Raw genomic sequence first — 26167 nt, 5'->3', positions numbered from 1 at the left:
ATTGGTCTTTGATTGGCTGAAACACACTAGGTCAACTACAGCGCTAGCATAACCTCACTGAGGGCAATGGAGTGGTGCATGCTTGCTTGAGTGTGGAATTTAACCCCATCAGCTCATTGCCTGAATCAAGCAACTACCTCACTTTGCACCACCAATGTCTCCCAGACCACATGGCAGTAACAGAGGCCACCCTCTTGCAGTCCAAAACAGCAGAGTTGTTATAGTCCAGCACAGGGGGACCTGCTCTTCAACTGGTGTAGATGGGCAAATATGGCCCATTCATGGCAGATGAGGAGCTAGCCCTGTAACAGGCGCAGTGATTCTTGCTTTGAAACTGTCATGGCTCTTCTCTGACATTTATGATCCAAGCTGTGCCTCAGCATGTAGCATCAGGGGTGCCATATACTGTAACATGTTAGGCATAATCTAATCTTTTCTGTATAAGACACCTTTGAATGTGTGGGGTGGGGATGGAGGGGTGTAGAATGGAAGCTAGAAGGAAAGAGGGAAATATGGGTGGATATTTGTCAAGCATACACCAGCTATTGGGTGATCTATGTCTATGGCCTGTCTTATCAGAAGTGACTAATGAGTGAGTGTGTCTAATCTGAGATGCCACAAAGGCAGGGGTAGGGGGACTGATTGTGAGAAAAATAGCAAAACCCTCTGACAGATCCCTTTAAGCTGTGTCAAATTAAGCACAGTCATTTTGGGAAAACTGAGGCCATATGTAGCCAAGGCTAGAGCCAGAGTTTGTTACACACCCTCTCCAAGATTATTAGAAAGATACTTGATCCCTGCTGATTCCTAGTTATTGCTCAAAGACTGGCATATTTTAAATGGAGAATTTAAACTCTTCTTGTGCCTTTAATTCAGGTTAATTGGATTTGTAGAAGTTAGCATGTTCTTTCCTCCACTCAACATTTACAGCATCTCCTGTGACTACACTGAACAGAGAAGAAGGAGATATAATGCAAGGACAGCTCAGAAAAGAAGGTAGAGACTTTTAATGAAGTGTAACCATTTGCCCATAAAGAGTCATGCACGGAACTCCAGGATTTTGCAGCTTCTGCCAGTGTTCCAAATTCTCTCTCTTTCCAGTTAAAAGAATATCAGCTATGTGGGCTATAGCTCAAGGAACAGTATTGGGAATGGTTTCACTGGCAGTTGTAGTTTAAATGCCCCACCCATGTAATTTATTCTCTCCAGTACAATGGTTGGAGGCAGGAGGCATAATTGCTCATTCTCAGTGGTCAAAGTTCCAATTCAGGTTACTGAATGTTTCATCAGAAGTTTTTCTAATCTACCTTTTAAACAGGGAGCATCTCTCTTTCTCCAGGCTAATTATCCTTACTACTCAAAAGACAAGTTAATTCTCTGGAGCCTTCACAATACTAGTATTTTCTGGATTACTAGCCAAATTAATGCTTAGGAGGACAACATGGCTCCAGAGAATTAAAAATATAGAGCTAGGCCAAATTAAAAATACCTCTGCAAAGGGGTCAGTGGTTGGTCTATGTAGAGGAGAAGACAATGAAAGTAAAGAACTAAGAGTCAGACAAGAGTAACCTTCCTCACCTCCTAGTCCTCCCCTTCTCCCTAAACAACCCCAAACCCTTCTACTGAAATCGTTCATTCATAGGATCCAACTGGATAGGGAGATGGAGAGAGAGTTGACAGCACTGTATACTGCGTGAGCAGGAGCCAATATGATTGTAAGTGGTGAGATGATAGCATTAAGGGCCAGCTTCTGAAAAGCACTTGTGGCACTTAACATGCTGAGCTCTGTGGGAAAAATCTGGCCCCATCGGTGGGTTCAGAGCACATGAAAATCTGGCCTTGAAGCTGTAGCTCAGTTACACTCAGGTGTTTCTTGGCATGGATTACACACTGTGGTATTTGAACCTTAAGATAAATCCAGTAAAATGTTTAAAAAGGCATCTGAAGTCATGTTAGCCATGAGCCACAAGGTGGCATTCTATGGCCAGTGAGGTGTGTGCTCACTGAGAAAAGTAGCTAGTCTTGTTCTCCTACATATTGATTAACATTTCCACCTTAACAGAAGGCTTCAAAAAGAGTGATCACACTTCCTTCCCTTGGGGACCTTCAAAGTCACAGCATTCTTCTCTTCTACCCTCCCCTTTCAAAATCACTCTGGCATTGGATTGTTGTAAAGCTACAGCATGCCCTGGAGAGTGGATCCGCTCAAGTTTATTCTATTTCTTCCTCGTCCAATAATCCCAAGGCATTCTCCTGCAAGAGAAGGAGAGAAGAACTTGGTAAAATAGGAGGTGTGACCATAACCCCTTTTCAAATGCTGTCAATGGGTGCATCACAATAATGGATTCCTCCACTGCTGACCTGTGAGACCATCAACCATACGTCCCCACATGCTAGCAATCTCAATTGATGTAGAGCAGTGGTGGGCAACCTGCAGCTCCCATTGGCCGGAAATGGTGAACTGTGGCTCCTGGTAGCTGCAGGCAGCCGTGCCTGTGGACAGTCAGTCAATGTAAACAAACTGTCTTCCGGCCTGCCAGCTGATTACCCTGACAGGCCACAGGTTGCCCACCACTGATGTAGAGTCTAGAGCTGCAGTATATTTATACAGCATCACAGTGAACCACACTGCTTTGCAGAACACAAAATGCCAACGTCCTTTGCCTGAGGAGTTTTCAGTCAAATTCAGACAAATGAAATGTGTGGATCAGCAGCTTGGGAGTGCACAGAGGCATTGCGGGGGAAGGAATCGGCCTAGGAGGACTTTTCAAAAGTGGGCTCTAAGGAGGAAGCTGAAAGAGGAGACATGCTGTTGGGGGGCACAGAGGTGGGAATGCATTCCCTAAGGGACAGCATGGAAGAGGGCATACCCTGGAGACCTAAAATAGACTAAGGACACATTCAGGACAGAAGATGTAGAGAACTGGGACTCTACAGGGTCAAAGAGGGCCATGCTAGTAGGTCACAGGGTTAAAGGACTGTGTCCCAAATCCTCAAAAGGTATATAGGCTCCTAACTTCCACAGATTTCAGTGAGGATCTGGGCCCCTATGTGCAAAGACTGAGATGTCTTGTGTCAGGGGATCACAAATAAGAGTCTGTCATGCCATGTAATATAGTTCCTGACCACTCACATCCTCTAAAAGAGGTATTTAAGCAGTACAATTTTCTAACATCTGTTTTCAATCCAAAAGGATGTTTGTTGCACATAGTTGTGCTAGCCTATCATTCTAAGGAAACATATCTCATACCCATCCACCATGGTTCTGAATCCAAGGGCTAAAATGTTCTTTGAGGTACTTTACTCCAAACCCCAGGACCATGTTCATAGGATGGTTGTCCACAGCTGTAAGTCTGGTCGTAACTTCCATCACAAAGGCAGCTTTAGTGCACTGTATTTTGCCTTCTGTCTCCCTGGTAGAATCTCCTGGGATTTCCTCCAGGTACTGATCAGTGAGTTTCTTGAAGAAGGCATAGGAGAGCATCTTCGTGATGCAGTGATAGAAAGTTCTGTCCTCTTTTATCTGAAAGAGGAGGATAACTATTAATCCATTAAAGCCATTGTCAAATATAGAGTTTTACTAAGGGGAATCTAGTGCTTAGAAAAGTGAAATACACCCTCGTGTCTCCATGGAGTCTGCATTCAACAACATATTCTTTATTAGACCACACATGAGAGCACATCTCTCTAGAAGTCTGCATTTTTTTGGCTTAGAGCCTGATCCTGCAAACTTACCCATGAGAGTTATCAAACTTTACTTTAGTCACATAGTCCCATTGACTTCAGTGAGGATTACTTGCATGAATAAAGTGTGTGCAGGATTGTACTTTCAGGTTCAGGGTCTAACATGTCCTCCCTCTAGTGATTGGTTTATGTAGAGTACAAGAATCTACCACCACCGCCAGCTCCAGGAGTTAAAGTGGTAGAGACCTAAGCTTTCAGTGCTGAAAATCCCAGCCTCAGCTCCAACTAATGAATTCATGCAGGGGACAATTTATACAAGCTCAGGCTAGAATTTTCAAACATTAACTCTTAATTTAAAAGATTTCCCTATCACCCCTATAAAGTTACAGAGAGAGTTTAACCTCCCTGGGCAGGGCCAGATTTAGGGACAGGCAACCCAGGTGACCACTTGGGGCGCCAGGCTTCTGGTGCTCTTTTTGTTGTTAGCAACAAAAGGGAAAATAGAATGTTTGAAGTAAAATGTTCAAGTTTTGATGTTAGTACATTTCAGTTCTTCTTAAAATTAAGAAGTTTCTATAAGCTAAGAGGAAACACAATTTTTTCTTTGCTTTTATACAGAATGAACAGATAGAGATTTACAGATCTATCATGAAAATGTATCATTTTATATGATGGGGATAAATCATGCATGCAAATTGTGCACCAGAGTCATGAAATGGGATATAAAGGCAATTAAAAAACAAGGCATTCAAAAGTTTAACAATTGGAAGGAAGGGGGCACTGAAGATGCTCCTCATCTGGGGCACCTTTTGGTCTAGGGCTGTCCCTGAAAACTACTCGTGTGCCAAGCTTAATGCTGAAAGGGGAGATTTTCAAAAGCACAAAAGGCAGTTAGATGTCCAACTCCCACTGAAATTCAATGGGAACCAGGCAACTACTTTCTTTTGTGCCTTTGAAAATCTTAAAGCCCAAATCTTAAGATGTGAGGCCTCACACAGAAAAGCCTCAGTCCAAATCATGGAAGTTTTTCATGAAATCATGAAACGGTTTTGCAACCTTAATCATAGCATTCACTACCGGCAAACGTATAATGAAACATACACATAGCTGAATGCCCATTAAAAATGTGTGTATATTATTACCGTTTCTTCCAGTTTATCCCCTGATTGTCTTAACAATGCAACTATCGTTTCTATTATCCTCTCTTCTTCATCTGGAGTGGGGGGGAAAAAACAATTACTTTCTCCTAGCAGGATCCAGGTGGCGGACTTAAAGGAACTAGCTCATTGTCCATACCACATAGAGAATGATCAGCTTTGTAAGAAAACAACTCCCATTTTGTGGCTTGAACAGGTAAAATTATACGACAGACCTGTATGTAGGTTTTGGGCAGAGGTTTATAGCACAGTCTGGAATAGGAGACGTTCTTTGTCCGATATGAGTTCCAGCCATTTATTATGCTGTATAGAGTTTTGCTCCAGTCAGGGAGTGGGGCTGGGGTTTAATCCCTCAGTTATTCTTGCTTTCTTCAAGGAGCATCTGCTATTGGAGGCAAGAGCCTGAGGTGGCTAGTGGGACTACAAGGCTCCACCCCCCAAGTCAGGGGCCCTCCTCTGAATGAAAAGAGAGCTCTGAAAACCTCCCACCAAAAGAGAGAAAACCCCACTGAGACTGTGAAAAACAAATGATCCAGATATATAGTGTAGCCAGTGGATCATGCAGTCAGTGCAGTCACCTTGCAGAAGGAGACAGCAACCCTCATAAAGGCAGCGTGGTCCAGTGAATAAGGCACTGGGCTTGGCATTAGAAGACTATGGATTTATTCCTGGCCCTGCCTTCAGCATGATCCTCGACAAGTCATTTCTTCTACCTGTGCCTCTGTTTCCCCACCCAGGCTCTCTGTCACATTCGATTCACACTTTAAAATGTTCAAGAGCTTTATTAATTTGTATTACAGTAGCACCCAGAGGCCCCAGCTGAGAGCAGGGCTCTACTGTGTGCTACTAAGGGTTTGTGCAGGAGCCAGCACGTGGGTGCCTGATTTCAGCTGGTGTCCCTAAGCGCTACCTGTAATACAAATACATCAAACAACAACAGTGGTAGGAGGGGTCCCTGGAACTTGAATAACCAGAAAATGAGCTCGTTTCTTCAGCACAAGCCTTCCCCAATTACAGTTATACAGTATCCAGACTGTAGCTTGAAGCATAGGATCATGCACTGAGTAGTTGATGCAGCTGACAGTGGGGGGTTTTTTACCCACAAAAGCTTATGCCCAAATAAACCTGTTAATCTTTAAGGTGCCACCAGACTCCTTGTTGTTTTTGATAGTTTCACTGCACTACCTCAGTCAATCTTACCTTTTTCACCTCCCTCTTGCTGAAGGAATTTGAGCTGTCCACCATCTGCCTCTAGACTTGGAGTGCGCTCTAGTGCTCTGAAACCCACTTTCCGGGGAGCTGAGTGTGACCTGGCATTAACTATCTTAGCAAGTTGGTCTGCAACGTGGAGGAAATCCTTTGCCTCACCTGGAAAAAAGAAATTCTGCTGGTTAGTCCCTCAATCAAGCTCAGCTCATTAGCATTCACAGAACCCTGAGGAGGAAGAACAGAACAAGATCAAGAGGCACATTTCCCTATCACAGAGTCTTGCTGCTCTTCAGGGTCAGGTGGTTGTAATTAGGAGTGGAGGGGAATGCTAGACACCCATGATACACCACACACTTTTTCCATTATCTGAACAGTAGCTCTCCCAGCAGAAGATAGTATGTGATATTCACTGGTTACTGTGCGCCTTTGTACCTCTGGAGACTACTGCACATTAGAAGATGAGATTGCTTTGCTCTTTAGGTAGGGTGACCAGACAGCAAGTGTGAAAAATCAGGATGGGGCATGGGGTGATAAGCGCCTGTATAAGATAAAGCTCCAAATATTGGGATTGTCCCGATAAAAATCAGGACATCTGGTCACCCTATCCTTAGGATAGTGGTTTTTAGAGCTGGTTGTATTGCGATATTGTAAATGGCTGGTTCATCTATGCCCAATTGTATAAAACACTGTGGTGATGGGGTTTAATAAAAGACAATCTCTCTCTCTCTCTCTCTCTCTCTCTCAGGCTGGGATTTCTGTGTTTTGTCTTGTATGCGAAGAGGCTGGAGTGGACAGGACCATTAACAGAGCCCTTTATCCAGTGGCCGGGCTTGCTGTATGCTACACACACACTGCTGCAGCTGAGAGACTCTATCCAGGACCTTTGTGATCTATAAAGATCAGTGTGGGCAGTCAGCCCAACAAGGGCTCTCTCATACCAACCGAGTGGGAAGTTGCTGCTGAGCTTGTCAGAGCTGGAAGTTGCTCTTTCCTGCACTCAGTCCCTGGGAGCTTGGGACCTGAACTCTGATCCCGCAAGGGACACTTCCTGTGCGACCAGCAGACAGCCAGACCAGCTCCTGGATGATCCAGCTCTGAAAAGAGCTCCCTTTATATCATTTTGCAAAACTTGTCTGGGAGCTACTGAGTGCTCAGACCTTGGGGGGTATGCATGTGTGTGTGTGCAGGACAGAAATCAGGCCATTTATTCCAGTGCCTAAACATGAATTTAGAAGCCAACATTAGGTACTCAGGTTTGGAAATGTTGGCCCCAGAGTTCAGACATCAGCTCAGCTATGATCTAGGATAGCGGTCCCCAACCTTTTCGGCTGGTGGGTGCCAGACGAAGGACCGTGGCATAGCGTTGGGGACCGCTGATCTAGGAAGACAATCTGGGACTGACATACAGATGATCACAGCAAGCACCAGCTTTCCTGCAGGATGCCTGCATCCCGCATTGCTACAAGTAGCAGGTTCTCCTGCAAAAAGTGCATTCAGTATTTTGGGGCTTGGTACAGTAATCTGCTACCGTATTGGTAAAGCCTGGTTTTAGGACCAAACCCTACCTCTTAAGGTACTGATGGGGGAAACATGAAGAAAACAGCATTTGTAGTTGAGCTCACACTGCCATCTGCTGGTTGATTTCTGGTACCTTGAAACGAATGTCAGATTACTAAAACAGGCCAACATGACCTTCCTTAATGTCTGGGCAGGAAATTAAAAAACAAAACAAAACGCATGTGGTGGGAGATAGCATCTGGAGGTGGGCAAATTATTTTTGCCAATGGAAGAGTCGGGTTAGGCCCACTTATCCACAAGGGTAGGAGGAGTAGGCAGAGAGCTTGTATCGATAGATGTAACCAGCTCTGACAGCTGGGTGACTGGTTGGGTGGCTTGTCCTAGATGCTTGGGAGGGGGTTTAGAAGCTGGTGGGGAGACTGGATTGGAGATGTGAGTTATGGGTTGTTTTAGGAGGCCCTGTATATATAGCAAAGGGGGAGAGGGCAGTGACTAATCACAGGAGGTAATTTGGCCAATAATACTGAAGCTGGGACAAAAGTCTTACTCTGAGTAGAACACGGGGGTCACCTTGCAAGAGGTGGATGTACCTGGTAAACCAGGCCATCCTATCACCTAGCTTGACCCTTGTGCTCTAGGGCATGAGCTAGTTGCCCATGGAAACCCGGTGGAGTCTCATCAGCCACGACACAGCACCTTATCTAAGGGATGGCCTTTGGATACTTGGTGTATGATAAACAACTGATCATGGGCCAGAGAGTGGCCCTCTAAATCTGAGCATAGAGCTAGGCACCCTCCACATGCAGCATTCCTACCTGCTGCACAGAGGAGGGTAGGCTCAGCCACTTCTGTGGCATTGTTCCCTCTTCTCAAGACCCCAATGGAGAGCTCTCTGTAGGGTTGGGATCCCTGGGCCAGGTGGTAGACCTGCACTGGATGGGGGTGGGGCTGGGAATGTGACCCATACCTTTCTGAGGTCCTATGGAGATTCCTCAGGAGAAGGCACCTAACCAGTGGCTGTGTTACCTTGCCCTCCCTCTTCAGCAGGGAAACCCTTTTAAGAGGGATCCTGCAGTAATGGTGGCTGCTGTGGGAGAAGTTAGAAAAGCCTTGGTACAGTGTTTCCATTTCAGCTATGATGCCAGGGAGCAGAGGATACTGGGGGTGCAGAGCAGCACATGACCTTCGCAAACAAATTAGGGAAGTACAACCTAGATGCAGCTATTCCAAGATGTGTGCATAACTGGTTGGAAAACCATTCCCAGAGAGTAGTTATCAGTGGTCAGTCAAGCTAGGAGGGCATATCGAATGGGGTCCTGCAGGGATCAGTTCTGGGTTCAGTTCTATTTAGATAATGGCATAGAGAGTACACTTACAAATTTTGCGGATGATACCAAACTGGAAGGGGTTGCAAGTGCTTTGAGGGATAGGATTAAGATTCAAAATTATCTGGACAACCTGGAGAAATGGTCTGAAGAAAACAGGATTAAATTCAAAGTACTCCACTTTATAGGAACGAACAATCAGTTGCACACATAGGAAATGGGAAATGACTGCCTAAGATGGATACTGCAGAAGATCTGGGGGTCATAGTGGATCACAAACTAAATACGAGTGAACAGTGTAACACTTGCAAAAAAAAAAAAAAAAAAAAAAAAAAGCAAACATCATTCTGGAGGTATTAGCAGGAGTGCTGTAAGCAAAACATGAGAAGAAATTCTTCCTCTTGACTCAGCACTGATTAGGCCTCAGCTAGAGTATTGTGTCCAGTTCTAGGCACCACATTTGAGGAAAGATGTGCACAAATTGGAGAAAGTCCAGAGAAGAGGAACAAAAATTAAAGGTCTAGAAAACAGTCTATGAGGGAAGATTAAACAAACCCAATATTTTCAGTCTGGAGAAGAGAAGACTCAGAGGAGACATGATAACAGTTTTCAAGTACAGAAAAGTCTGTTAGAAGGAGGAGGGATAAAAATTGTTCTCCTGAACCTCTGAGGATAGGACAAGAAGCAATGGGCTTACATTGCAGCAAGGGTGGTTTAGGCTGGAGATTAACCACACTGACAGTTAGGAAATTTTTCCTAAACACGAATTGCCCAGGGAGGTTGTGGAATCGCCATCACTGGAGATTTTTAAGAGCAGGTTAGACAAACACCTGGCAGGGAAGGCCTACTAATACTTAGTCCTGCCTTGAGTGCAGGGGACTGGACTAGATGACCTCTCCAGGTCCCTTCCAATCCTATGAGTCTATGAGGAAAACTGCTTGAGTAGACTCCATGGATGGATGCCCTCTCAGCCCTCTCTTTGCTGATTTTACCATAGGAGACTGCAGTCTGGCCCACATCTATTGTTTTTTCAAAAACTACTCTTCATTATATTCTCTAGCCAAGTTCAGGGAACAATAAGCTAGTGTTCGGAAATGCAAATCTGTGCAATTGTACAATTATGGGAGGATATTTATGGCCAGTGTATAGGTTCAGAGTGTGGAGACTAAAAAGTATATTACCAGTGTGAATCTACTTGTTTAGGGAGCAGGACTGGCAATTTTTTCCCCCACAGCTGGCATGAAAGAATATATTAACAAGTAAAAGGAGAAGGGCAGTATTAGCAGCCATCAATAAGCTATTTAAGAGAGATAGAAACTAGCATGAAGAAGGGACTAGAGACAGAAAGAGAAACTATTCATGCTCCCACCTTCTGATATCTGGAGTGCCAATGGCATTTTTATGCCATACCCATTCACAGTGTCTTGGTTCGTGGCTAGCTCCTGTGGGCCCTCCTCCCTCTCTCCTCTGGCACAAGAAAGCAGCAGGCGTCGCCAGATGAATTTTTTCTTCTTTTGCTTTTTACGTTGGGCAGTGGGCCCTTTGTCCTGGATTGACAGTTCTTGGTGTGTCTCACCCTTCCCGGCTTGAGGGATCCCTTCCCTTTCCTCTCTCTCTGTAGATGATCCTTTCAAGGTCTTCGCCTCCCTTTTCAGAAGTTGCCCGTATTTACTCACGGAAAGTCGTCGCTGGGCATATGCCATAAGAACTTTGTATTCCACAGTATCTCTATCCTCATCCTCCAGAGAGATCTCTTCCATGTTGGCGTCACTGGTTGAATTCATCTTGCCCCCTACAAGGACAGATTCCTTGTTAGTCTTAATGGCTTAGGGAACACATCATTTTTCTTAATTCTGAATAATACTTGGCATTGCTATAGAGCCTTTCACCAAAGCACCTTACAAACTTCAATGACTAAAGCCTCACAGTGCCCCAAAGCCAGAGAGGTTGAGTGGCTTGTCCAAGCAACTTTACAGATCTGGAAGAATGAGTCTCAGGGGGCAAGGAGCCACTACAGCATGCTCCCTCTCTCCCATTATTTTTTGTTGGCTTGAATTGGATTTGGCTACCCTAACATGGTTTTTGGAATATCATTCGGGCAAGGGGATGGTTTTTGCCAGAAACTTTCCATGTTATTGTTTCTAGGTTGATGCAAATGTGCTTTACAGGAGGTAACCTTTGCCACATTTCTGGGATAGCATTCCAATGGGGGCAAAGAACCTTGCTAGTTTTGACACAGAGCTTGATAAGTTTATTTAACGGGCTTAAAAAGATAGAGTTGTCTGGGATAGCATTGGATTGGACTTAGTGACCCAGGAAGCCCCTAAGCCATATTCCTATGCTAAGCAGAGTCCCTGATGCAAAGATCTTACAATCTAAAGGCACAAATAAATAGTTACAGTATAGTGAACAAGCAAAGTGGCACACGGTCACTGTGGAGGTGATGTTCCTGGGAACTGCTGAATTTTCAGAACTATTATGAAGGAGGACAGAAAGGAACTTGGTGGATGTCAAACTGGGCAGCAATTCCTAGCATGGGAGGCTTGGAGATCGGTGCGCAGGGGCGGCTCCAGGCCCTAGCATGCCAAGCACGTGGTTGGGGCGGCATGCCGCAGGGGGTGTTCTGCCGTCGCTGGGAAGGCGGCAAGCAGGCTGCCTTCGGCAGCATGCCTGCGGAGGGTCCACTGGTCCCTCGGCTCCACCGAAGCCGCGGAACCAGCGGACCCTCCGCAGGCACGCCTGTGGGAGGTCCACCGAAGCCACGGGACCAGCGACCGGCAGAGCACCCCCCGTGGCATGCTGCCGTGCTTGGGGTGGCAAAATGTCTAGAGCCGCCTCTGTCGGTGCGAGAGATACCAGACAATTGGGAAGCTGTTAACTTTGGGAAGAATGCAGGGAACAGGAAAGGTTGTTATATTAATATTGATTCTCAAAAGGATGTGATGGAAGAAAAGATTTCAATTAACTAAAGCACGTCCTGTGTGCAAATTTCACTAAATCCACATTTACCTCTGCTGGGTTCTATCAGCATCCCTCACCCCCAACTATAAAAAACTTAGTAAGAGTTGCCAACTCTTACTATGTTAAATGTGAGCCTCATGATCAAAAAAATTAATTGCGATTAATCAGTTTGAATCACACTGTTAAATAAAATACCAATTAAAATTTATCATATATTTTGGATTTTTTCTAGATTTTCATATAGATTGTATTCTGTGTTGTAACTGAAATCAAAGTGTATATTATTTTTTATTACAAATATTTGTACTGTAAAATGATAAAAGAAATAGTAATTTTGAATTCACCTCATGCAAGTACTGTAGTGCAATCTGTCGTGAAAGCGCAACTTACAAATGTAGATTTTTTTTTAACGTAACTGCACTCAAAAAAAAAAATACAGAACTTCAGAGCCTACAAGTCCCACTCAGTCCTACTTCTTGTTCAGCCAATTGCTAAGATAAATAAGTTTGTTTACATTTAGGGGAGATACTGCTGTCTGCTTCTTATTTACAATGTTACCAGAAAGTGAGAACAGGCATTTGCATGGCACTTTTGTAACTGGCATTGCAAGGTATTTACGTGCCAGATATGCTAAACATTTGATGCCCCTTCATGCTTCCACCACCATTACAGAGAACATGCTTCCATGCTGATGACGCTCATTAAAAAAATAATGTATTAAATTTGTGACTGAACTCCTTGGGAGAATTGCACGTCCCCTGCTCCGTTTTAACTGTATACTGCCATATATTTCATGTTATAGTAGCCTCGGATGATGATCCAGCACATTTTGTTCATTTTAAGAACATTCACTGCAGATTTCACAAAACACAAAGAAGGTCCCAATGTGAGATTTCTAAAGATAGCTACAGCACTCAACCCAAGGTTCAAGAATCTAAAGTGCCTTCCAAAATCTGAGAGGGATGAGGTGTGGAACATGATTTCAGAAGTCTTAAAAGAGCAACGCTCCAATGCGGAAACTATAGAACCCAAAAGACCAAAAAAGAAAAAATCAACCTTCTGCTGGTCGCATCTGACTCAGATGATGAAAATGTACATGCATTGGTATGCACTGCTTTGGATTGTTATTGAGCAGAACCTGTCATCAGCATGGATGCATGTCCCCTGGAATGGCAGCTGAAGCATGAAGGGGCATATGAATCTTTAGCACATCTGGCACAAATATCTTGTGATACTGGCTACAACAGTGCCCTGAGAATGCCTGTTCTCACTTTCAGATGACATCGTAAGCAAGAAGCAGGCAGCATTATCTCCTGCAAATGTAAACAAACCTGTTTGTCTGAGCAATTGGCTGAACGAGAAGTAGGACTGAGTGGATTTGTAGGCTCTAAAATTGTAGATTGTTTTATTTTTGAATGCAGTTTTTTGTACATAATTCTACATTTGTAAGTTCAACTTTCATGACAGAGACTGCACTTTGTACAAGTACTTTTAGTAGGTGAATTGAAAAAACTGTGGTTTTTTACAGTGCATGATACTTGTAATAAAAAATATAAAGTAAGCACTGTATAATTTGTATTCTGTGTTGTACTTGAAATCAATATATTTGAAAAAGTAGAAAACACCATAATATTTAAATAAATGGTATTATATTATTAACAGTGCGATTAATTGCGCAATTAATCACAATTTTTTAAATCGCTTGACAACCTTAGTTTGTAGAGAAAGGTTTGAAAATGTGAACTCTAAAGGCTCCAACCAGGAAAGCAAATAAAAATGAACCCCATATTTGTTAGTTTTTAAAATCATGGTTTTTGAATGCTTGTGCTGGACACTACTGGCTGATACAGTGGTGCCTAGTTATTGTATCCTCTCCTCTGTTGGGGAACTGGTGCAGCTAGACACACACACTGCCTGCTGTATTTCAGCTACCCTACCCATTGTTGTTTATCATGCTGTGGTCCCTTTCAGCATGAAACACTCCATTACGTGTGCTTGTCACTGGGCTTGTTTCCCTCCTGACCTCTATTAAATGCAGAGCAACAGGAACGAATGGAAGCAAATGACTGAACAGCAGCCCCACAGAAGGCCATGTGAAAATTTCTAACATGGTCCCAATTATTTGGCTAGGGTAGTCAGCTGGAACAATGGAGGGGAAGTTATACGAAGTGAACCTCTTGCTTGCACAGGTACTATTATGGCTGGGTCATACAATGGCCCAGTTACACAGAATCTTGCAAGTCCTCAGTGTACAAGCAAGTTTTTAGATTTGGAAAAATGCTGCATTGCTGTTGGTTTATTGTTGTGGTTTCCATGTGGCTGCTGTAGGCAAGCAGCAAAGAAGTTTAATTCCTGTTTTAATCTCTCTCTAACTAAAGTCAAATCTTGAGGAAAAGATGTTCCTTGGGAGGTGGGCAATGGTTACTGGGATGATTTCCCTGGAAAAGAGGGCTGGCCTCATGCTGATTGGGCCACCTCTGTTCAAGGACTGCTGCATATAGCATTAATTACACAAGTTATACATACACTATACCCTGACCCCATATCACAGATTTCCCCTCCCCTGGAAAGCTGATATGCAAAGGCCTCAGACATCTGCTACTTCTTAGCAGGGACTGTGGGGGGGCGGGCAGGGGGAAGACGTGCATTGCCCCTTTAAGTACGCTGACCCGAGTTTAAGTACACTACCTTTTTAAGTAGATCAGCAAGTTGAGACAGCAGCTGCTGCCAGAAAGTTCCCTCCATCCTGATCCCTGTTGTGTTCTCCTCCCCCTTCACCCCATGGAAATGGGGATACAGGAGTGGGGGTAGGGGGACACCACCATAGAGAAACAGGAGCCTGATGGGAAACTTAGGGGAGCTGCCGGTCCACCCTGGTTCCAAGGCCCCATCTGCTAGCTCCAACAAGCTGCTCTTTCTGCAAGCAGTGGACAAAGCAGGCAGCTGCCAAACAACATTATAAAGGAGCATTGTGCAACTTTAAATGGGCATGTTCTCTAACAGATCAGCGACATAACAACGAAACAACGTTAACCAGGACGACAAGGTTAAGTGAGGAGTTACTGTATTGTGTACTGAGGGCCAGATCTCCATTGATGTAAACCAGCATAGCTCCTTGGGCCGGGGGTAATAGGAGCCTATATAAGAAAAACACCCAAAAATCGGGACTGTCTCTATAAAATCGAGACATCTGGTCACCCTAGTGGAGCTGTGTTCATTTACATCAGCTGAATTTCTAAATCTTCAACTCCTCCATTGGGAACAGACACAGCAACATCGCTATGCGGGGGGGAGGGACTCAGTGGCTGGATTGCAGGCCAGAATGCTGTGCTACAAACAGAGGCCACAGTGGACCTGCTTCCAAAGCCAGTTCTGGCAGACACCAATCCTTTCTCCCTCGTGTATGGGAAAAGACCCCTAGCCTCCTCATCTTTCCACTCAGTAATGGCAGATAGGGGCAGGTGCTGCCTGGGTCCTGAAAGCATTTGTATTAGTCTGTCAATGTGCTTCTCTGCCCTGATAAGTCACAAAACACGATGTCTTACAGCAAGCTTGTCACCTAACGTACTGCATTACTTTTTTCGCCCAATACTTTTATCATTGACCTTTAACTAAATAAAAATGTAGCAAAGAAAAGTTAGTAGCTTAACTTTAATATCTCGTCTGTGATAACCTCTCCCAGGAAAAATGTCTGATACGCTGTTTGAATTCCACTCTGCTGCTGACATGCTAATAATTTCCTATTTCCCACATTCAGAGGTCCTACAATTGCCCACTGAAGTTAGACAAGCTTCCTTGTCTTTCTTCATCTTCCTCTGTACAACTTTGGTGGTTGACTCCTCACTGGCATGCAAAGTGTCCTTGGAAAGCCATGAGTCCCAGCTGTCCAATGGCCTATAACAGCCACCTCGGCACCTAATGGCTTGCAAAAATGCAGGCTATTTACCATGTCGGCCAGGATATTGCCAGAGTCCCAAGGAACTCGAAGCATTTCACTGCTGCCCACTGTTGCCTTGGAGTTCTGTCTATGCAAGAGACGTGCAGAATCCTCACAGTGAAATGACTCCATTAGGATAAAACACACAGGCAACTACCCTCCATGTATTGCTCTGTTTTAGCTTTATGCATGTGCCAATGTCTTGAGCAAGGATGTCAGGCTACAGTTACTAGTCAGATATGAACGAGGAGCAGCTTAGAAAGTACTCTGATGTTGCATTGGAGTTTAAGGGTTTTGCATAACCTTCCCAACCACCTCTGAGGACTGCAAATACCTAAATATTAACAACAGAGCTCCGCCTAAACCAAAACCACACATCCAAACAACCAAGAATTTCAGAAAAATGAGGGTGTAAACTTCAACTTGGGGCCAGTTCTAGCTTACAAACCTACAGCCCCCGTTACCTTACTCGGCTGTGGGAAGATGTTACAGTTCAAAATCATATTTCATTTTAGACCTCATGCTTTTCATCAGAGGGGAAAGACCCATTCCAGCCACTGCTTTGGGAAATTCTGAGCATCTGGGAAGCCATTAGAGTCTTTAAAGCAAGGGAAAGAGAGGTCAGTGCTGGGTTCGAAAACATTTAAATAATAATGCAAACCACAGAGAGAAAAAGAATCATAAAAGTTGGGGGGTGGGGGGGGGAGAGTGAGGGAAGAGGGATCAGATAAAACGTTTCTAGCCATAGTGTGTGTCTTGTGTGTGCACATGCATGATTTCCCAGGCTTCTGTGAACTAGTAAGTCATTTATATGCCACCTGCCCCAATTCTTCATGAACACCAAACACAAGAGAGTCACAGAAATAGCCTCAACTGAATCTGTAATGTCACTATGGGCTCAGGGTGGACCGTAACGTTGTGTTTGTGTGTGGGGGGGGGAGGGGTGTTAAGATTAAAATCAGTTTCCTTTTTCAGCCGTGGTATGTTGCAATTTTAGGCAATATCTACTAGTACATTTGAAAATATACTACAATGAAATCAACACAGAAGAAATCTTGCTGTCCTCGACAGGCTTTTTGGGTAAAGTTCGTTTCAATAAGGCATGCACTTGAGTGAGATCAAGCGGAAGACTCTGAACTATTTACTGGGCAGAGATGAGGCAGTGGGATATAGGAGAAGAGAGGACACTAGTCCCTATCTGCACCACATTACAATGCCTACAAATGCTGCACCATGTCCCCCTGCGCACTGGCTGAGCTGTTTAGAAATGGGCTCTGAAGGCAGCTCTGAAGGACAGGAGTCGCTGAGTTTACAACAGAAACCGATCTGAAAACGCATCAGGAAAGAGGCAGAAAGACATCATCAGATAAGGAGCAATTAAAGCGGATGGAGAAGAGGTGAGAATTGCAAACACAAGTAAGAAACAGGAATGAAAGAAGGAATTCTAACTGTTGTAAGAGACTCTGAAGATGGGAGAGGAATGGGGTAGTCACAAGGGCCTGGTTCTCAGTTATCCCATCCCTGCATGTGGGACAGGTATGCACACATGGCTGTAAAAATACCTTTGTAACTCCTGAATCCAGGGCTGGTTCTGAGTCCTGCCTGGCCACCAGTATAAGCAGCAAGATAATTTACACTGATTCTCAAGGCTTCCAGGCAGCAAGGTGTGGCTGTAGGTCAATATTCTCCAGCCACGTCACTTCCCTGCACCCCTTCCCACCCACTTCCCCTCTTCTTATCCCCATTCCTGACACCTGCTGGAGGCAGGGATGACAAAAAGAGCCTTTGTGCCAGCAGGGGAGCATTAGGGGTCATTCCTGACCCTTTCAAAACTCCTTCCCATTGCTAGTAAATGAGAACCAGGCACAAGTTCTGAAAAGAAATACTGAAGTGACAGTAATAATGTATCACAACCCCCTTTCTTTTATGGATGAGCCAGAAGGCTCTCCATAAGACTGTAATGCAAGGTTAATATGCCTATGCATTAGGATATCCTAGCAACTAAAGGCTCAGATTCAGGAAGCCATTAAAGGCTGCTATTGCCAAGTTGTCATAGCTACGACAGAGTCAGACAGAAGTGTCTGCAGAAGGGGAGATGACTGGGCCCTTAATGGAATGGATATTTTGTAGGGAAGCATTCACCTACTGTCAAACTCATATCATAGAACAACATTAAAGGGCTTTGCATATGCATCCTCCTACTTTTACAGCTGCCTCAGGGTTCCCAGGCTAAAACTCTGTATATGTTGAAATCCAATTTCTTTTGGAGGAGGGCAATATCGACAGGGTCATCAGGAAGCCTGATCCTCAACTGGAGGGATATGTCCTGGCTTCTGAGAATGACTGGAGCAATAAGATATGGTTAAAATGGGAGACAAGATTGCTCCCCAAGATTTGACAAGATGGCGGAGTTTCCTCCAGGGAAAAACCTAGTTACAAAATAATATATTATAAATAACCTTGCTGTCAGCAGAATCACAAGAAGAGCACATGGCAACTTCATTAACATGAGATGGCCAGGACCTCTGTTTTACATCCCTTTCAAAGTTGGATGATATATAATAGGCTATTTTTCCCCATTAGGGGAGGAGGGTCTAGAGAGGACCTCACCCTTTCAAATTCCTGCAAACAAGCTCTTATGCGCTTAACAACTTTCATCCTGGAAGAACCTAACGTGCAAAAGAATCAGGACATTCACTAGCTCTAGGCCTGATGCAGCAGCTTTGCTTATGGGAGTAGCCCCTCTGAAGTCAACAAGACTATTTATGCCCTCTTGGCATAAAGGAAGTGAGAGTTTGGGGACTCTTCAGGATTATCACCATCTCACAAGGTCAGAAACAGGAGAGATCTAAGGGCTATGGAAAGGATTGCAAGAGAAGTAGCATCTTGCTTTAAATCTGGCCTAACACTAGGTTTCAGCACTTGGTTTCCTGAAGACAGACTCTCAGACTTTAAGGCCAGAAGGGACCATCATGGTCTGGTCTCACTGCCTGCACATCACAGAACCTCACCCATCCCTATAATAGGCAAATAACCACCGGCTGAGTTACTGAAGTCCTCAAATCTTGATTTAAAGATGTAGAGTTACAGTGAATACACCATTTACTCTAGCTGAAACCAGCAAGCAACTCATTCCCCATGCTGCAGAGGAAGGCAAAAAAAACCCTTAGGGCCTCTGCCATTCTGACTTGAGAATGTATTCCTTCATGACATGTCCTAGCACCTAGGGTATATCTTCACTGCAGAGTTAACCTGAGTTATCTACGCTTGAGTTACTCCTCTTGAGTCAGCCTTGCTTGAGTCAGCCCAGACACACTGCAAGATAACACATGAGGTGAGTCTATGCTGGTGCTATACTCACTCCTATGTGTTGCTAGGACTTCTGAGAGGCACATCCCATAGATCTCTGTACTGCACTAAGATGTACTGCTCCATGAATTCTTTCCCAGTGAATTGTGCAAGAACTGGTCTGTTCTTTCTGTGCACATAGGGGGAAATACGACAAAGTACTGGAGGACTAGCAATGCTTGCTTGTGTCCACCCTACAGAGTAGCTGTGTAAGCAGCCAACTAATAGTGCTCCCTCGTGTAGTAGCTTATATCTCCCCCCAGTTGGCCAGCCCACCTGAGTTAAAAACACCATGTCACCCCACTGTTTTGTGTGTGGATGGGACTGGAGTTAGGGGCAACTCTAATTAGAACTCATGTTAAAACAGTGAAACCAACCCCCTGAAGTGAGAAGCCATATTCTCTAAATTGCTTTAGGCATCAGAAAGGTCACTACTGTAGATGGCAGGAAGAGCACCTAAATCCAGGTCTTGGAAGGTAAGTAAAGGAGCAAAAAATCCATAATTAGTTTATTACATTGTTTAGCTAAAAGTTTTAAGTCTGAATTTGTGGTTTAGAATTGTTGTTTACAGAATACTTTCCTCTTCCTTACTATGTCACTCCTAGACCATCACAGGTGGGCTCTGAACAGAGACTCACTCGGCCTGTTACATGAGAGAGCTCATTTCCCCAGGGATGCTTTTAGATGAGAGTTTCTGAAAAGACGGCTTTTTAGTGTGTGTATTTGTCTTTTCTCATGCTCAGGAATCCCTGATGGAAGCTGAAACCAGAACTAGTATATTATTCTCTAGGCTTTGCTGAAATTTAAGTATCTTGGAGGAAACGTTTGTATTGAGGATGATTTGGGGAGACCCGATATTGGTTCATTCTCAGTTTGCCTGGCCTTGTTTTCAAAGTTTCTGGAGTTCACAGGCAACTGAGCTGACACAATGTTTACCTCCCTCCTTTATTTTCCTGTAGCCTTTGTTTTTTATTTTACTGAAAAAGTGTCATGGCATTGTGGTGCTTCCCATGAACTGGCTGACATGTTGTCAACCAGTGATATTGGGTAAGCATTGTTTCAAACCCCATGTGAATCCCAGCTGTTTTTTGTTTTTTTAAAAGTAAAAAGTTTCTAGCCATCACGATTACACAGAAGCTTGGAAGTGTGAAACAAGTGCGTATTAGAGTCTGAAAGACAAAGGAAAAAGACAAAAAACAAACACAAAAAATCCCACCCATCAAATACTCCCCGCCCCCAGACTAAAATGTGTGTTATTTATAATTATTTTGGTATGCTTGAGTTTGGCAACAGTATGGGTGAAATTCATAGATTCTAAGGCCAGAAGGCACCATTAAATCATCTGTGTTGACCACCTGCATAACCCTGGCCATAGATTTCACCTAGTTCCTCCTGTATTGAGCTCAATAACATGTATTTGGCTAACACGTTTTCCAGAAAGGCATCCAGTCTTAATCTGAAGACACCAAGAGACGGAAGATTCACCACTTCCATTGGTGTTTTGTTCCAATGGTTAATCACCCTCACTGTTAAAAATTTGAGCCTTTTTAAAATTTTAATTGTTCTGGTTAACTTTACGCCATTGGTTCTTGTTATATTGTTCTCTGCAAGATTTAATAGCTCTTTATTATCCAGTATTTTCTCTGCATGAAGATATCTGTGCACTTTAAACAAGTCACCTCTTGGTATTCCTTTAGATAAAGCTTAACAAATTAAGCTCATTAAATCTCTTGCTCCAACACATTTTTCCTAGACCTCAAATAATTTCTGTGTCTTGTCTCTGTATCTTCTCCAGTTTCTCAATATAGCTTTCAAAATGTGGACACCAGAACTGGACACAGTATTCCAGTATCACTCTCTCCAGTGCGGTACTCAGAAGTTTTAAAAAAACAAAAACAAAAACACCACACACCTTCATTTTCCTTCTCACTGCTCCCCTCTATGTCATGTTCCTTGGTAGCAGATATGGACTGGCCACAGAGCTTGCTTATAGCCACACCAGTTGTGTTCATCACAAGATCCTGTGCCAGGTATGGCTTTTGGTATTTTACACATTTCCATCTATACTGTAGATAAACAGTATAATCCACTCTAGCATCCATTACATAATCCATGTTGTTTGAATGGACCTAGTTCCAAAATGATCTACGCTGCTCTGTAGGATTACCTTCTCCTCATCGTTCTTGATGTGGAAGTGATGTGTGGGCTTTGAGTCATGCCCTGTTGCTGCACTGAAGTGTCAGGATAGGATAACAATATTTTGATTTGCCTTTCCTTTTATGGTGGTATGGTTGTGACGGTTTGGATCACAGAAACCCCCTTGGGAGCTGCCAAGCAATGTGCTAAGATTACTTCTATCCCTGTTTTCCCTGCCAGCTTAGGACTTCAGCACTCTGTCTTGCTGAGCCAGACGCTCTTGTCTACTTCAACAAAGACCCAGAGTCTGAATTACCTGCCCCAAAGCTGCAGGTTTACCTGAAAACAGCTCACAGAAGTGTGTTTGTCTTTAGCACCCAGATGCCCAACTCTCAATGGGGTCTAAACCCAAATAAATCCATTTTACCCTGTATAAAGCTTATGCAGGGTAAACTCAAATTGTTCGCCCTCTATAACACTGATAGAGAGATATGCACAGCTGTTTGCTCCCCCAGGTATTAATACCTACACTGAGTTAACTAATAAGTAAAACATGATTTTATATAATACAGAAAGTAGGATTTAAGTGGGTCCAAGTAGTAACAGACAGAACAAAGTAAGTCACCAAGCAAAATAAAATAAAATGTGCAAATCTATGTCTAATCAAACTGAATACAGATAAGATCCTCACCAGTTCCAGAATGCTCCCTTTTACAGTCTAGCCTGGGTCCACAATCACTCACACCCCCTGCAGTTACTGTTCTTTGTTTCAGTTTCCTTTAAGTATCCTGAGGTGGTGGAGAGGCTCCTTGTTTAGCCAGCTGAAGACAAAATGGAAGGGTCTCCCAGGAGTTTAAATAGACTCTCTCTTATGGGTGGAGACCACCTCCTCACCCTGTGTAGAATCCAGTCACAAAATGGAGATTTGGAATCACATGGGCAAGTGTCATAAACAGATAGTAAGGGTTAATAGAACAGGAGTACTTCATGTCTCTTTTGCCTGTAAAGGGTTAGCAAGTTCAGTGAGCCTGGCTGTCACCTGACCAGAGGACCGATCAGGGGACAGGATACTTTCAAATCTTCAGGGAGGGAAGTTTTTGTGTGTGCTGTTAGTTTTTGGTGGTTGTTCTCTCTGGGGGCTCAGAGGGACCAGACGTGCAACTAGGTTTCTCTCCAATCTCTCTGAAACAGTCTCTTATATGTCCAGAATAGTGAGTACTAGGTAGATAAGGCGAGTTAGGCTTATGTTTGTTTTCTTTATTTGCAAATGTGTATTTGGCTGGAAGGAGTTCAAATTTGTATTTTGCTGAAAGGATTTTTATTTGTACTTGTATACTTAGGCTGGGAGGGTATTCCCAGTGTCTATAGCTGAAAGACCCTGTAACATATTCCATCTTAAATTTACAAAGATAATTTTTACTGTTTTTTTTCTTTCTTTAATTAAAAGTTTTTCTTGTTTAAGAACCTGATTGTTTTTTTATTCTGGTGAGACCCCAGGGGACTGGGTCTGGATCCACCAGGGAATTGGTGGGGAGAAAGGAGGGAACGGGGAGAGAAAGATTAATTCTCTCTCTGTGTTAGGATTACTTTCTCTCTCAGGGAGAGTCTGGGAGGGGGAGGGAGAAGGAGGGGGGAAGGTGAATTTTCCTCTGTTTTAAGATTCAAGGAGTTTGAATCGCAGTAATCTTCCAGGGTAACCAGGGAGGGGAAGCCTGGGAGAGGCAATGGTGAGGGAAAGGGTTTACTTTCCTTGTGTTAAGATCCAGAGTGTCTGGGTCTTGCGGGGTCCCCGGGCAAGGTTTTTGGGGGACCAGAGTGTACCAGGCACTGGAATTCCTGGTTGGTGGCAGCGCTACAAGTACTAAGCTGGTAATTGAGTTTAGAGGAATTCATGCTGGTACCCCGTCTTTTGGACGCTAACGTTCAGAGTAGGGAATTATACCATGACAGCAAGTCACATGTCCATGCATGACTCAGGACCTGCAGGCAGCAGTCATTACCCACATGCTACCTTGAATGTCCTCAGGTAGACTTCTTATGTGGATTGGAGACTTCCAAGCTCTTTTGTCTGTTAAGTGCTTCTGGATTGAGCACTTAATTTGCACATTCCTTTCCCAGGAAGTGACCAAAAGGGCTACTTGAAATCAAGCAATTATACAGCCAATGTTCATAACTCTGAACACACAAATGGTGCCTGCATACAACTAGGATGAACATAACCAGTAGATCATAACTTTTACATGTAGCAAAACCCTATTCCAGTTATATCATACATACATTTATGAGCACTCTCACCCCATAAAGCATTATGGGGTACACTGTCACAATGGTGCTGTGCTGCCTTTCCTTTAGGACAGAACAGGTCTGTTTGAGAATGAAGGGTTTGTTTGTTTTTCCAGAGAAAGATAAATGCAAGAAATAGAGATTGTTATTGTATCCTTATGTAGCTGAATTACAGTAGCTCGTTGGGGCCCTGTTGTGCTAGGTGCTGTACACAGAGTTATCGATAGCCCCTAACCCAGATAAAGATAGATTAAAAAGTCCAGCTTGGATTTCTAGTCTGTATCTTATTGCTTCACTTCTCGGGTTATACAAGAAGCTTGGATGATTTACTGTAAAACCTGTTTTGAAAAACATACATAAGGCAGCGCAGGAAAAACTGACTAGATAACAGCCTCTCACTGAATTATCACATGCTCACACGTGCTTTTTTCTTTCAGTTCTGCCCCTGTTTACATGCAGATGCACTGTCTAATGTGACTGAAAGCAGAACTGGGCACCAGAGTTTTTGTTTTGTTTTTAAAGGGGAGGGCAGTTCTTAGATTTCTTTTAGGACGCTCTCTCACTTATAAGCCCCTCCTCTGCCACCTTAAAAGCCCCCATAACGTGCCAACCTTGGTCCTGCCAGTAAAGGAGAACTGGAAGCAATGCCACTGTGTATTCCTAGTGCGCCCATCACTGTGGTATCTAAGCATTACTTTTACAGTACCCTTCATCCAAGAATCTCAACCCAGTTTACAACCCAACATTAAGTCAGCTATAACATCCCTATGGAGGTTGGCAAGCATCAGCTTCCCCTACTACTGACACACAGTTGCTTCAGGATAGAACACAGCAGCTTTTTAGGGCAGGAAGTTAAGGACATCTTATCTATCCCCCAACTGAAGGGGTTATTTATAATTAACAAAAATTGAATTTCACCAGGACACTAAAGTTAAACCCTCCTATTCTTATGCAAACCTCCACTGGCTTTTCAATGAGTCAGGAGAGAAATTGACATACAACAAATCCAGGCTATAGGACCATACTTTCAGGTACTGTATATTCCTCACAGAAGAGGAGAAATTCCCTGCCTAGTTTATGGCTGTCCAGGAGGAACTTCCTGTACTTAGAGCTGAAGGGAAGGTAATAGGAAGGTCAGGGACTCTACATGAGACTGACAGCTTAAACAGAACATATAAATTGACTTTCAATACACTCACAAATGGCTAAGAGTTCATATTTATGCCACAACCAATACATCAAATCTTCAGCTTCATAGTGATTGTTAATTCCTTTCTGGGGCCTGGTTTAGTGATTATTACTCAGAGAGAAGAATGAATCACTACTACTACTAAGGGGCAGGATTTAAAAGATTATTTTGGTTAGAGATGGAGAAATCTCTCATGCAATTATTGACGCAGCTGCAACCTGTGTAGCCTTTGAGATCTAAGCTGGTCTCACAGAACAAGGAGGTAAAGATGCACATTCTGGGTGAATCTTCCATTTACGTGAATTAAAGTCCTACACACAACAGGTAAACACAGCATGGATTGTAGAGGAGAACTTTGCCCTGTTCAGCTAGACAAACAAAACTTTCTTTTAAAGCACACTGAGTAATCTTTTCACAAGTTTTGTAAGCCAGCTGTGTAAGAGCTCTGAATATTTTGGTTCTAAAGATCCCAAGGGACTCCAGCTTTTTCCATTTCTAGCCCAATCATTTTTTTGAAGTATTGAGTTAAAAGAACAAAATGGAACAGCTGTTTCACTAATATATTATAAACAGTTACATTATAAACATGAATGAAGTTCATATATACAGCACTTGACTGTTCAAACAGTGAGCAGTGGCCTAGCATAGTCTAACAGAAAACTAAGTGGAAGGGGAAAAAAAGATCAGCATAAATTATTATTTTAGCTTTGTTTTTACCTTCCACTGAAGTTGCACCAACAGGCCTTAAAAAGTCTCTTGAGCTGAGCACTTCCTTATGTTTTTCCAGTCACTATTTCTTTTCCGTTAAAACCGGTTGAGTCTTGTAATCTTCCTGGCTTTCCTTCAAAGAAAAGGGGGTAATATTTTTATTTTAAAATTTCAGCCTTTTGTTAAAACATTTGCTTATGTGCTACAAATAAGGGCAGAGCTGCACTTTAGAGAGTGTCCTTCACTTCCTTATCAGAGAGACTGCAGAAACTTGCCAATCTATATTAAGAGCAGCTAAGGGGTGGGGCTGATGGTGCCCATGTGACTTTCCTTATATTAGGGAAGCAAAAAGTCTGTGGCAGCTACTGTGCTTTTGGGCAAACATTTGCACTCTTCTCCAGATGAAACACCCATCTAATTCAATGGCCATGTCTCATCAATGTAGGTCAGATTGCACCACCATTTTGATAAAGTACTTCTTTTCATAATAATTCTGGGGATATTCCTACAAACTAAGAAAAATAAAATAATTTTTTTCTTTTTCGCTTGCATTTATTCAAAGGCCACAGAAGATATTGATTAATCACTCTTAACAGTGACACACCATATTTCTCTACAGGCCGGGTGGTCTATGCTGCTGCTGTAGCTCTCAGCCCAAAGTTCTAACCCAGTTCTCAGAAGTGGTTAGGTCCCCTGAACACAGAAATGTTTA

At 43.4% G+C, this 26167-nt stretch overlaps 1 protein-coding gene across 2 annotated transcripts; it reads right to left on the bottom strand.

Moving 5' to 3' along the window:
- Positions 1-984: 984 nt before the first annotated feature.
- Positions 985-25707, bottom strand: BCL2L14 (BCL2 like 14). Of its 2 annotated transcripts, none has more exons than XM_050966304.1 (6): positions 25465-25707; positions 10263-10685; positions 6042-6209; positions 4827-4897; positions 3251-3523; positions 985-2253 (listed from the first exon to the last, which is right to left on the bottom strand). In XM_050966304.1, the coding sequence occupies exons 2-6, from the start codon at positions 10675-10677 to the stop codon at positions 2212-2214; spliced, it is 969 nt and encodes a 322-aa protein (XP_050822261.1). In that variant the 5' UTR covers positions 10678-10685; positions 25465-25707; the 3' UTR covers positions 985-2211. The 2 variants fall into 2 exon arrangements, with proteins under 2 accessions (XP_050822261.1, XP_050822251.1); XM_050966294.1 differs by lacking the exon at positions 25465-25707 and adding an exon at positions 16261-16362.
- Between the last annotated feature and the right edge of the window lie 460 nt (positions 25708-26167).

The sequence above is a fragment of the Gopherus flavomarginatus genome, chromosome 1 (genome assembly GCF_025201925.1).
Source record: "Gopherus flavomarginatus isolate rGopFla2 chromosome 1, rGopFla2.mat.asm, whole genome shotgun sequence".
NCBI classification, from domain to species: Eukaryota; Metazoa; Chordata; order Testudines; family Testudinidae; genus Gopherus; species Gopherus flavomarginatus.
Note: the sequence above shows the minus strand (reverse complement) of the source record. Positions and strands in the feature narration are given on the sequence as shown.